General features: G+C 38.3%; 1 protein-coding gene across 4 annotated transcripts in view; it reads left to right on the top strand.

The window, feature by feature from the left end:
* Positions 1-13,829, top strand: part of COL6A5 (collagen type VI alpha 5 chain) — a 156,252-nt gene that overhangs the window by 101,950 nt on the left and 40,473 nt on the right. For all 4 annotated transcript variants that reach the window (XM_043474754.1, XM_043474753.1, XM_043474752.1 and 1 more), the window contains exon 37: positions 5,619-5,824. In XM_043474754.1, coding sequence (XP_043330689.1) covers positions 5,619-5,824 — 206 coding nt within the window. The remainder of the gene's footprint in view (positions 1-5,618; positions 5,825-13,829) is intronic.

Genomic DNA, 13,829 nt, shown 5'->3' with positions numbered 1-13,829 from the left:
TGTCCTTTGACAGATGAATGGTTAAAGAAGACGAGGTACACACACACACATGATGGAATATCACTCAGCCATAAAAAACAAAACAATACCATTTGCGGCAACATGAATGGACCTGGAGGTTATCATACCAAGTGAAGGAAGCCAGACAAAGAGAAACAAGTATCATGTGATATTGGCTATATGTGGAATCTAAAAAAGTGATAGAAACGAACTTACTTACAAAACAGAAATAGACTCACAGACTTAGAAAATAAACTTGTGCTAACCAAAGGGGAAAAGAGTAAGGAGGTGGGATAAATTAAAAGTTTGGGATTAACATATACACACTGAAATTAAAGTGAAGTGTATAAAATAAGTAATCAACAAGGACCTACAGTATAGCACAGAGAACTACACTCAATATCTTGTAGTAACCTATAATGGAAAAGAATCTGTATGTGTATATATATATATATATACACACACATTCATATGTATATGTATGTAACCGAATCTCCTTGCTATACACCCGAAACTAACAAAACCTTGCAAATTAACCACACTTCAATGCATTTTTAAAACATAGTACACATTGGTAAGATATATAAAACATGATGCCTGTTGCAGCTCAGCTCGCTCTGCTTGATTTCATGAGGCCTTGATTCTCCAGCACTCGTCCTCACCTACACGGCCATAAAGTGATCATTCCCACTCTATGTCATCATCTCATCTGGGTTTTGCTTGGTTTGAATGTATTCTTGATATGTTACATCAGACTTTATTTCCTTTCCTCTCTCAACAGTTCAAGTAGTGGGTGCCAAACACCAGTATCAATGCAAACGTAAACATGGATTTGAAATTGCGTATAGAGCCCTGGTAGCTTAGAGGGTAAAGCGTCTGCCTGCAATGAGGGAGACCTCGGTTTGATCCCTGGGTCGGGAAGATCCCCTGGAGAAGGAAATGGCAATCCACTCCAGTGTTCTTGCCTGGAGAATCCCATGGACAGAGGAGCCTGGTAGGCTGCAGTCCATGGGGTTGCAAAGAGTCAGAGACGACTGAGCGACTTCACTCACTCACTCATAGAGCCATTGATAAAATAAGAATAAAATTATATTGAATATGTTTTTACAATTGTCTAAATAAAAGCAAAAACATTTTCAAACTATCATTCTTACTCCAAAGAATGTAAATGTAAGCACCATTTTAGGAGGGATAATGTCAATGAGATATGCTTTATATAGTCTTATTCCTCTCAGGGTAGTTGATAGTAACTTAAATGACCATATTCTAGGTTTTCTGTGGAGACTGATATCAATCTGAGACACATTATTTAGTTTTCCCAAGTAACCTATGAGTTTCTTGTCATTTATCCAAAACTCAGTGACAAATTCAGTTCAGTTCAGTTGCTCACTCATGTCTGACTCTTTGCGACCCCAAGGACTGCAGCACACCAGGCCTCCCTGTCCATCACCAGCTCCTGGAGCTTGCTCAAACTCATGTCCATTGATTCAGTGATGCCATCTAACTATATCATTCTCTGTCATCCCCTTCTCCTCCTGCCTTCAATCTCTCCCAGCAACAGGGTCTTTTGAGTCAGTGCTCATCAGGTGGCCAAAGTATTGGAGTCTCAGCTTCAGCATCAGTCCTTCCAATGAATATTCAGGACTGATTTCCTTTGGGATGGACTGGTTGGATCTCCTTGCAGTCCAAGGGACTCTCAAGAGTCTTCTCCAACACCACAGTTCAAAAGCATCAATTCTTGCTCAGTTTTCTTTATAGTCCAGCTCTCACATCCATGCATGACTACTGGAAAAGTCGTAACCTTGACTAGACAGACCTTTGTTGGCAAAGTAATGTCTCTGCTTTTTAATATGCTGTCTAGGTTGGTCAAAACTTTCCTTCCAAGGAGTAAGTGTATTTTAATTTCATGGCTGCAGTCACCATCTGCAGTGATTCTGGAGCCCAAGAAAATAAAGTCTGTCACTGTTTCCACTGTTTCCCCATCTATTTCCCATGAAGTGATCAGACCAGATGCCATGATATTAGTTTTTCGAATGTTGAGTTTTAAGCCAGCTTTTTCACTCTCCTCTTTCACTTTCAACAAGAGGCTCTTCAGTTCCTCTTCACTTTCTGCCATCAGGGTGGTATCATCTGCATATCTGAGATTATTGATATTTCTCCCGGCAATCTTGATTCCAGCCTGTGCTTTCTCAAGCCCAGCGTTTCTCATGATGTACACTGCATATAAGTTAAATAAGCAGGGTGACAATATACAGCCTTGACGTACTCCTTCCCCAATTTGAAACCAGTTTGTTGTTCCATGTTCGATTCCAACTGTTGATTACTGATCTGGTATTCCCATCTCTTTAAGAATTTTCCACAGTTTGTTGTGATCCACACAGTCAAAGGCTTTTGTGTAGTCAATAAAGCAGAAGTAGATGTTTTTCTGGAACTCTCTTGCTTTTTCTATGATCCAACAGATGTAGGCAATTTTGATCTCTGGTTCTTCTGCCTTTTCTAAATCTAGCTTGAAAATCTGGAAGTTCTCGGTTCATGTGCTGTTGAAGTCTCACTTGGAGAATTTTGAGCATTACTTTGCTAGCATGTGAGATGAGTGTGATTATGCATTAGTTTGAACATTCTTTGGCATTGCCTTTGATTTATTTGATTTATTTCAACATATTAAATACTATTTCATAAGCTCTAAGCAAATGGGCAGGAGGGGAGGATAAATGGGAATTTACAAAAATGTATCAGTATATGCTTTTTAAGAAATGAAGTGTAGTTGATTTACAATATTATATGAGTTTCAGGGGTACAGCACCATGATTCAGTACTTTTACAGATTATATTCAAAGTTATTACAAGATAATAGCTATAAGTCCCTGTGCTATACAAAATATTCTTGTTGCTTATCTATTTTATACATAATAGTTTCAGATCTCTTAATCCCATACCATTAATCTGCCCCTCCCCCACCTTCTCCCCTGTGCTAATCACAAGTTTTTTCTCTGCATCTGTGAATCTGTTTCAGTTTTGCTATATACATTAATTTGTACTATTTTTTATATTCCACACATAAATAATACCATATTTTGTGTTTTTCTCTCAGACTTACTTAACTAACTATTAATATTCTCCAAGTCTATTCATGTACTTTCAAGTGGCAATATTCCATTCTTTTTATGATTGAGTAATATTCCATTGTATGTATATATATATATATATATATATATACCACATCTTCTTAAACCAGTCATCCATTGATGGGCACTTGGGTGCTTCCATATCTTGGCTATTGTAAATAATACTGTTATGAACATTGTGGTGCATATATCTTTTCAGATTAGTATTTTTTAGTGGTTTTGTTTTCTTCTTATATATGCCCAGGAGAAGAATTTCTGGATCATATGGAAGCTCTCTTTTTTTTTTAAGGTTTTTTTAAGGACCCTCCATACTGCTCTGCCAAATGGCTGCACCGATTTACATCCCCACTCAGTATACAGGGGTTCCCTTTTTCCATGTTCTCTCAAACATTTGGTATTTTGATGTTTGCTATTCTGACAGGTGTGAGGATATATCTCATTGTGGTTTGTATTTTTCTGGTGATTAGCAATGTTGAGCATCTTTTCATGTGCCTGCTGGTCATCTGTATGTCTTCTTTGGAGAAATATCTGTTTGGGTTTTCTCTCTTTTTTTAATTGGGTTGTTTTTTTGGCATTGAGTTGTATGAAGTATCTATCTCTTTTGAATACTAACCCCTCATAAGACATATCATTTGCAAATATTTTCTCCTGCTCCCTATGTTCTCTTTTAGTTTTGTCAGTGGCTTCCTTTGCTGTGCAAAAGCTTTTAAGTTTAATTTAATCCTGCTTCTTTATTTTTGCTTTTATTTCTTTTACCTGAGAAGACAGTTCCAAAAAATATTGCTATGATTCATGCCTATGTTCTCTTGTAGGACTTTTATGGTTTCCAGTCTTCACATTTAGGTCTATAATCTATTTTGAGTTTATTTTTGTATACGGTGTGAAGAAATGTTCTAATTTCATTGTTTTACATACAGCTCTCCATTTTCTCACACCACTAATGGAAGAGATTGTCTTTTCTCCATTGTACATTCTTGCTTTTTTCTGTCATAGATAGATTAATTATCCATAAGTGTGTGGGCTTATTCCTGGGCTCTGTATTCTGTTTCATTGATCTATGCATCTATTTTTGTACCAGTACCTTGCTATTTTGATTACTGTAGCTTTGTAGTATAGTCTGAAGTCTGGGAGAATGGAGTCTCCAGCTTTTTTTTTTTTCAAGCTTGTTTTGGTAAGTCAAGGTCTTTTGTGGTTTCATATGAATTTTAGGATTATTTTTTCTAGTTCTGTGAAAAATTTTCATGGATATTTTGATAGAGATTGCATTAAATCTGTAGATTGTTTTGGGTAGCATGGCCATTTAAACAATATTAATTCTTCCAACCCAAGTGCAAATTATATCTTTTATTTCTTTGTATCATTTTTAATTTTCTGTATCAATGTTTTATTGTTTTCAGAGTATGGGTCTTTTCCCTCCTTGGTATTTTATTCTTTTTGATACAATTTTAAATGGGATTGATTTTTTGCTTTCTCTTTCTGAGAGTTCATTATTCATATATAGAAAAGCAATAGATTTCTGTATATTAATCTTGTGTCCTGTGACTTTGCTTAATGCATTTATTGGTTCTGATACTCTTGGGGTAGAGCCTTTAGGATATTCTGCATAAAGTCTCATTCCATCTGCAAATAGGGACAGTTTTGTTTCTTCTGTTCCAATTTGGATGCCTTTTATTTCTTTTACTTATCTGATTGCTATGACTAGAACTTTCAGAATTATGTTAAATAGAGGTAGTGAGAGTGGATATCCTTGTCTTGTTCCTAGAGTTAGAGGAAAACCTTTCTGCTTTTCACCATTGCATATGATGTTAGCTGCAGATTTGTCATAAATGGTCTTTATTATGTTAAGATACGTTCCTTCTATACCCACTTTGATCATGAATGAAGGTTGAATTCGTTACATGCTTTTACTGCATATGCTGAGATGATCGTGTGATTTTATGTCTTTCCTTCTGTTAATGTGGTATATCACACTGATTGATTTGTGTATTTTCAACCATTCTTGTGTCCCTGGAATAAATCTGACTTGACATGTGGTTTATGATTCTTTTATATACTGTTGGATTCAGTTTGCTAATATTTTATTGAGAAGTTTTGCATCCTATACTCATCTAAGACACTGGCATATAATTTTCTTTTTTTTGGAGTGTCTTTGGTTTTGGTTTCAGGATATTGGTGGCCTTTTATAATGAATTTGGGAGTGTTCTGTCCTCTTGAATATTTTTGAATAGGTTAAGAAGGATAGGTATTAGTTCTTCTCTACATGTTTGGTAGAATTCCCCATGTAGTGTAATGAATCTTAATGAATTATTTGATTGAAATAAGTTTAGATTTTTAACACCCAACTATCATTCTAAGAAGTAATTAAGTAACCATATTAAATCATTGGGATGTTTTGTTTATATTCCCCTAATACAAATAAAACTAAAACTTCCCTGAAGTTTAAACTTTTCCTAAAGTTTTAGTTCACCTAAAACCTTCCTTTTTATCTTCTAGATTTACCCCTGCACCTTATGAGATTTCTTCAGGAGAGAACATCATTGGTCAGAGATTGAGTGCTAGGAGAGATGCACCTTTTGTACTGGAGGACAATGGAAGTGACCACTTGGTTTACATTCCAAGCCAGATGCTCATGCCACAGAAATTAATGACTAAATATGAAGAAGATTGGGGTTCTGAAGCAATCACAAGTCTCACATCTGGTAAGGAAATGAAAAGTTATACTGAATAACTTGATCTTCATTTTTTTAACACTAATAGGGAATCAAAGAAACAAGCATGATATAAAAAGCAAGTTTTTTTCAAGTTCAAGATGGTGGCTACAACTGCTGTTTTTATTTGATTTGAAGATTTAAATGGTCACAGGTACCATTCTGGAAATCACTGGTAAGCCCTAAGAAACATCCCTGATATTCTCACCAAACTTAAGATTTCTCTAGAAGCCACAATTTAAGCCACAATTTAGGTTAGTGTGACGTAGAAGGAGGCAATATAGAGAAATACCATAGCAAAGGAGGAGTTAAAATAACTTAAAAGTTGCCCTGGCCAGTGCCCCAGAATTTGTGAATGTATAAGATGGTGTAAGGTTCCTCCCTCCCACTGGAAATAAATTAAATACTCCACTGTCTACTGTATACATTTTAATGGCAAAGCAGAAATGCTTTTTGTCAGAGTTTAATAGTTTCAAACAAATCAGATACATAGAATTTTGGCCTTATTTTCTTTTTAAAGGGTGACATTCTAAAAGACTGGTCAGCTATTCCATCTATGCATCTGGAGTCTTTCAAAATGCTCATTTGGCCAGAGTGCAAACATTTAAAGCATTATATCATAAGTATCATGTGTACTGTTAGCATATGCAAGTTTGAAAGAAAAGGGGGCCAACTGCATGCCAATTATTCACAAGAATGAATAATACTAATTCTTAGTAACTTCCTTGGATAAATAAATGTTCTATTCTTTGGGCTCAACTCTCATGTCCCCATGTTTCCCCCTATTTCTGAAATATATAAGTTTGAATTTTACCTTTAAAAATAGCTAAAATTTCCTTTATAGAAGCTAGAATTCAGAATTAAAAAGTCAATCAATCACTAGTTGAAAAATAAGACTTTTTTAAAAAGATAATAGAGTAAAACTGCATGTACATAGTTCCTTGGCATTAAGGTATTCAAGTATGTTCATTGCTTATTTAAAACAGATATTATCATTATATAGACATAGCTTAAAGAAGAGAATAAAAAATTGTTTTTCTTAATGAATGCAGTTAATTTGGGGTATTCATTCTAATGATATGGGAATTAAAACAGTTCTCAAGGCCCGGGAATTTATCATGCTAAAGTTTTAAAAACAGAAAAAGAGAAATTCTCTTGGCAGTTTTTTAAATACTAAATGGTCATTTGTGATAGTATGGTTAGAGGTAAGCATTTTAAAGTCTGGTAATTCAAAAGTGTGAACCTTTTCAAGAAAGGCAGAAATAATTGGATACTTAAGGGGGAAAAAAAGAAACTCATCTTTGCAGCCATCTTTAATGAACATTGTTCAGTAATAATAGAAAGACTTTTCACTTGGTTTTTCAGATGTCTGGGAATGGAGATACTCATAAAAGTACCAGTTTAAGGTCTAATTTGGCTGAAGAAATAATTGTTGCATGGCTCTATAGGGAAAAGTGTCAATTTTCTCTTATCCCCACCTCACACAATTTCTCTTGCAGTGGGTTGAAGTGTGTTGAGAGTTCCATGGAGGATTATGTCAAGTTGTAATTTCCTGGAAACAGAGTCTCAGACCTATGGATAACATATATATATATATATATTTTTCCTTTATGATAAATCTGAGTCTCAGATCATCAGTATTGTCTAGGGACTTTGTACTATTCTTATCTGTTTTTTTCTCTTTAAAATCATTGTTAGCTGGTTGTTAAAAGCTGCTAAGAACTTTCTGTATAATGTGTCATCCTCAAGGAGAATAAATTGTAGTTCAGATATTTTATTTAGTCACCAAGAGATGAGCTTTGATATGTTCCAGATGTATTGCACAAATAAAAGGTTGATAACGTCCATATGCTATGCATAATACTCATTTATAATGTGATTCATGTGGCCAATAGCTAATTTTTGTGCCGTTGAACTGAGAGTCCTGCAGAAGTCAGGAATCTTAACCACTGAAGAATTTTTAGTTCCCAGAGTACTGCAGCTGGTAATGAGTTGTGTATCACTCTCTATCATAAGAAACACAACCACGGTCTCTTTACCTAGTCCTCTCCCTCTGCTGCTTCCTCGCTACTCTGGTTTCCAATTCAGCTTTAATTCCATCTTCTTTCCTGGCCCGCTCCACTCCTTCCTTTCAGTTCAGTCGCTCAGTCGTGTCCGACTCTTTGAGACCCCATGAACCACAGCACGCCAGGCCTCCCTGTCCATTATCAACTCCCGGAGTCCTCTCAAACCCATGTCCACTGAGTCAGTGATGCCATCCAACCATCTCATCCTCTGTTGTCCCCTTCTCCTCCTGCCCCCAACCCCTCCCAGCATCAGGATCTTTTCCAATGAGTCAGCTCTTTGCATCAGGTGGCCAAAGTATTGGAGTTTCAGCTTCAGCATCGGTCCTTCCAATCAATACTCAGGACTGATCTCCTTTAGGATGGACTGGTTGGATCTCCTTGCAGTCCAAGGGACTCTCAAGAGTCTTCTCCAACACCACATCAATTCTTCTGTGCTCAGCTTTCTTTATAGTCCAACTCTCACATCCATAGATGACCACTGGAAAAACCATAGCCTTGACTAGATGGACCTTTGTTGACAAAGTAATGTCTGCTTTTTAGTATGCTGTCTAGATTGGTTATAACTTTCCTTCCAAGGACTAAGCGTCGTTTAATTTCATGGCTGCAATCACCATCTGCAGTGATCTTGGAGCCCAGAAAAATAAAGTCAGCCACTGTTGCCACTGTTTCCTCGTCTATTTGCCATGAAGTGATGGGACTGGATGCCATGATCTTAGCTTTCTGAATGTGAAGCTTTAAGCCAACTTTTTCACTCTCCTCTTTCACTTTCATCAAGAGGCTCTTTAGTTCCTCTTCACTTTCTGCCATCAGGGTGGTGTCATCTGCATATCTGAGGTTATTGATATTTCTCCCAGCAATCTTGATTCCAGCTTGTGCTTCTTCCAGCCCAGTGTTTCTCATGATGTACTCTGCATATAAGTTAAATAAGCAGGGTGACAATATACAGCCTTGACGTACTCCTTTTCCTATTTGGAACCAGTTTGTTGTTCCATGTCCAGTTCTGACTGTTGCTTCCTGACCTGCATACAGGTTTCTCAGGAGGCAGGTCAGGTGGTCTGGTATTTCCATCTCTTTCAGAATTTTCCACAGTTTATTGTGATCCACACAGTCAAAGGTTTTGGCATAGTCAATAAAGCAGAAATAGTTTTTCTGGAACTCTCTAGCTTTTGTGATGATCCAGTGGATGTTGGCAATTTGATCTCTGGTTCCTCTGCCTTTTCTAAAACCAGCTTTAACATCTGGAAATTCATGGTTCATTGTATTGCTGAAGCCTGGCTTGGAGAATGTTGAGCATTACTTTACTAGCATGTGAGATGAGTGCAACTGTGTGGTAGTTTGAGCATTCTTTGGCATTGCCTTTTACCGCAGCTCAAAGACAATTTGTATCAGAATTACCTGGAAACCCTTCCTAAGCACAGATTCCTAAGCCTTTCTCAGTACTACTTCTTCATATTTAGGGGTGTGTGTGTAGCTAGGAAAAAGCTACAAGCTTTAAAACCACCCTAGGTGATTTCTGTAGGTACTCATTTTTGAGATCCACTATCCCAGTGATTCTCGAAGGGTATCTGTACACCATCAGTGTCAGCACCACGTGGGAACCTAGAACTGCACTCGTCCTGGGTCTGCTGAAGCAGAAACTGGGGGGTGGGGCTTGGCCCTTTGATGTTTAACAAGCAACACAGGTGATTCTCATCCAGGCTGATGTTTAAGAACCACTGTGCATGCGACCACTTTAGCGTACCAGAGTTGCTCTGCATTCTCAGCCAAAATCAACTGAGTAACTACTGATAGTGTCACAGAACAGAAGAATGCCTATTGCCGAAGGGATCCAGGTGAACTGGTTTATAATTTTATTTAACTCACCCAAGAGCACTGAACATTCATCCACCCATCTCTTTATCTAACATCTATCTAAGAAACATTTTTAAGATCCAAATATGTGGAGATCATATGCGTGTTATGCACGCTAAGTCGCTTCAATTGTGTCTGACTCTCTGCGACCCTATGCTGTGGACAGCAGCCCACCAGGCTCCTCTGTCCACAGGATTCTCCAGGCAAGCATACTGGAGTGGGTTGCCATTTCCTTCTCCAAGAGATTATATAGTGATACCATTACACATTTTGACCAAGACCTCCACAATATAAAAATTCCTTGGAAAATTCAGTTCCTCTTAGTTACTCACCAATGGATTACACATAGTTCTTTGGAATTATGTAATGAAAAATGATAGTTTAATGCTAATTAAATTCAGCTGTTGATCCAATGGTGAGACTGGCACTTCCATTAAGGATGCTGTGTTAATACTTAAGGCATGATTAGTCTACTGTCAAGATTAAACAGGGACAGGATAATTTTTTAAAATGTGGAATACCAACCCAAACTCAGCTTAGGGCTCACTCATAGCTTTAAGTGGTCCCTGGCCTTAGGACAACTTCAACTGATGTTCTTTTCAATGAATTTTATTAAGTAATGAGAAGGAACACTTCCTTCTTAAAACTAGGCTGGAGTTGTTCACAAGGGAATTGCCTAGATTTTGCTTTACATTTTTATTGGGTTGGACAAAAATTTCACTTGGATTTTGCTGTAACACCCGAACAAATTTTTTGATCAAGCCAATATTTTTCTAACTTGACTGTGATCTATAATCAGCTTTTTTTTTTTTTTTTAAAGTCAGTGTATCTTTTTTACTTTGAATCAGTCATAACGTATTAAAGCCGGAAAGGTGTTTAGTGATTTGTTCTTATTGTCGTTCAGTCACCAAGTCATGTGAACTCTGTGACCTCATTTAGTGGTTAGCTCTTGCAAATTTACCTGGAGGTGATTCCATCCTACTCCACCCTAAGAGGCATATTGAGGTGTCTGGAGACACTGTTTAGTTCTCATAACTGGAAGGTGCTCCTGGTAGCTGGTGGGTGGAGGCCACAGACGCTGCCAAGCACCCTGAGGTGTGCACTGGACATCCCCTCACAACAAAGAATTATGCAGTCAGAGTGTCAATAGCGAAACAGACCCTGTCAGAAGAAACTCCACGCCCTCAAGATTATGAAACTAAAATACTAGTTCTGTATAGGACTCATGACTTCTACACACTGTCCACTGTTTCCCAGTACACCCTCAGGGTTCTGCTAATTTTTGAGAAAAATTATATAGATACTATCAGTTCAGTTCAGTTCAGTTGCTCAGTCGTGTCCAACTCTTTGTGACCCCATGAATGGCAGCATGCCAGGCCTCCCTGTCCATCACCAGCTCCCAGAGTTTGCCCAAACTCATGTCCACTGAGTCAGTGATGCCACCTAACCATCTCATCCTCTGTCATCCCCTTCTCCTCCTGCCCTCAATCTTTCCCAACATCAGGGTCTTTTCAAATGAGTCAGCTCTTCGTATCAGGTGGCCAAAATATTGGAGTTTCAGCTTCAACATTATACCATATAAAATTTTCTTACAATCACAAATCAGATAATTTAGCACACTGAGATGTTTGTGGAGTGGAACACATTCTTTGGCATGTATGTTTGCATGCGCTTCCAAGGTCACTCAGTAGTAAAGAATCCATCTGCCAGTTCAGGAGATGCAGGAGACTCAGGTTCAGTCCCTGGATCAGGAAGATCTCCTGGAGGAGTAAATGGCAACCTACTCCAGTGTTCTTGCCTGGGAAATCCAATGGACAGAGGAGCCTGGTGGGCTACAGTCCTCAGGGTCACAAAGAGCTGGACATAACTGAGCGAATGAGCACACACACACACAGGCTTACATAGTTTTATTCAGTTACATATCCTGCTTTGCACACATGTTACACATTTTACATATTGCTGCAAGCTTCATACTGATTTTTCTGTTCTCTCATAATGTTTCTCTCAGTGAAGGAATGTACTTAACTGTTTATCTCTTGAACACTTAGCTTGCTTCCAAATTTTGTTGTTACGTGTTGAATTTGAATACATATATCTTCTGCTACACTAAAATCTGTACTGGAATTAAATGCAGCAGAATTGGCTTCTGAGTCACCCATCAAAACAGTCCCCTAGCTGAACAACCTACTTTCATATTAGTACATGTGTGAAAGAGGTCAGTGGTAGAATTGGGGTTATGTCTGAACTGTAGTGACACATCTCATGAATGCTTTAGGAAATCTCAACCATCTGGATGCTCTTTGGGAGACAAACTGAGTCTTCTGTTAATATTAAACTGTAGACAGGTTGTAGCATTCACTTTTGTTCAGGAATTTATTGTATAGTTATTATAGTTTGGGTGATTTCCTTGAAGATTTTGAGTATGGCAGAGTTAACGTGAATTGTGAGTTCAAGATACGTGGATGATTTGACTTCACAGGTTGCTTCTGTAGGTCTCATGCAATCATTTGTTGCAATTACTAAAGCAATGTTCTACAGTGTTAGCAACACTTTTTTCATTGGGGCCCTTTGATAATGGAATAAAACGTGGATAGCTGAAGAAATAACTGGGTGATGTTAGTGGTGGTGATGCAGGAAGCAGTGGTAGCCTTTACCATTGGTATGTATTTAGTTGCTTAGTCGTGTCCAACTCTTTGCGACCCCATAGACTGTAGCCTTCCAGGCTCCACAGTCCATGGAATTCTCCAGGCAAGAATACTGGACCGGGTAACCAGAGATCAAACCAGTGTCTCCTGCATTGCAGGCAGATTCTTTCCTGTCTGAGCCACCAGGGAAGCCAGGACTTGCTATAGGAAAGGACTCTGCCAAGCATTTAAGTGAATTTTTCTATGAATATTAATGCAGCAAATATTTGTTTGGCTCCTGTTCTGAATTAAACCCCATGCTAGTCTTAGATTAAAAAAAAAAATAAGATTCAGACAGAGGCCCTGTCTTAAAAGGAGGCTATAATCTGATAGAGTATACTCTGTGTGTACAAAAAAATAAATGCCTAATACAAATCAGAAAGTATTCAGTTCAAAAAAGTGCAGATGGAATTCTTCGGGGACCAATATTGATTTCAGCATTGCATACACTGTCTCACCTGATGGAACAATGCATTAGGAATAACAGTAGCTAATAATAGTAATAAGTTACTGCTTATTTACTATGTGCAACTATGTACCAGGCACTGTGCTAAACTCTTTTTAAATTAATACATGACTTCATTTCATCCTTAACCCCCAAATCTGTTATTATTATAATGGCTATTATATTTTACAGATGAGGACACTAATGCAAAGAACCACAAGCACAAATTATAAGCAGCAGAGCCAGAATTCAAACCCATGCCCGTTTCCACAAAAATGCTAACTCTCTTTAATTTAAGGAAAATTGCTTTACAATGCTGTGTTGGTTTCTGCTGTCCAACAACTTGAATCAGCCATAATTATACATATGTCTTCTCCCTCTTAAGGGCTTCCTTGGTGGCTCAGAGGGTAAAGCCTCTGCCTGCAATGCAGGAGACCCGGGTTTGATCCCTGGGTTGGGAAAATCCCCTGGAGAAGGCAATGGCAACCCACTCCAGTACTCTTGCCTGGAAAATCCCATGGAAGGAGGAGCCTGGTAGGCTACAGTCCACGGGGTCGCAAAGAGTCGGACGTGACTGAGCGGCTTCACTTCCCTTTCCTTTCTCCCTCTTGAGCCTCTTTCCCTTCCTCCCATCCCACTCTCTAGGCCATCACAGGGCACCAGGCCAGGCATCTTCAGTTACACAGCAGCTTCCCACTAACCATCTCTTTTACACATGGCAGTGTGTGTGTGTCAAAGCTGGTCTCTCAACTCATCCCACCCTTCCTTCCCCCACTGTGTCCACAGGTCATTCTCAACTGAGTTCACCAGTACCACTTTTGTAGATTCCATATATATGTGTTAATACACCACACTTGTTTTTCTCTTTCTTAGTTCACCCTGTATACACTCTGTATTCATCCACCTCCACAGAATTGACTCAAATTCACTCTTTTCGTGGCTGAGTAATA

This window comes from Cervus canadensis, chromosome 7 (genome assembly GCF_019320065.1).
Source record: "Cervus canadensis isolate Bull #8, Minnesota chromosome 7, ASM1932006v1, whole genome shotgun sequence".
Taxonomy (NCBI): Eukaryota; Metazoa; Chordata; class Mammalia; order Artiodactyla; family Cervidae; genus Cervus; species Cervus canadensis.
This window is presented reverse-complemented; position numbering and strand designations above follow the sequence as displayed.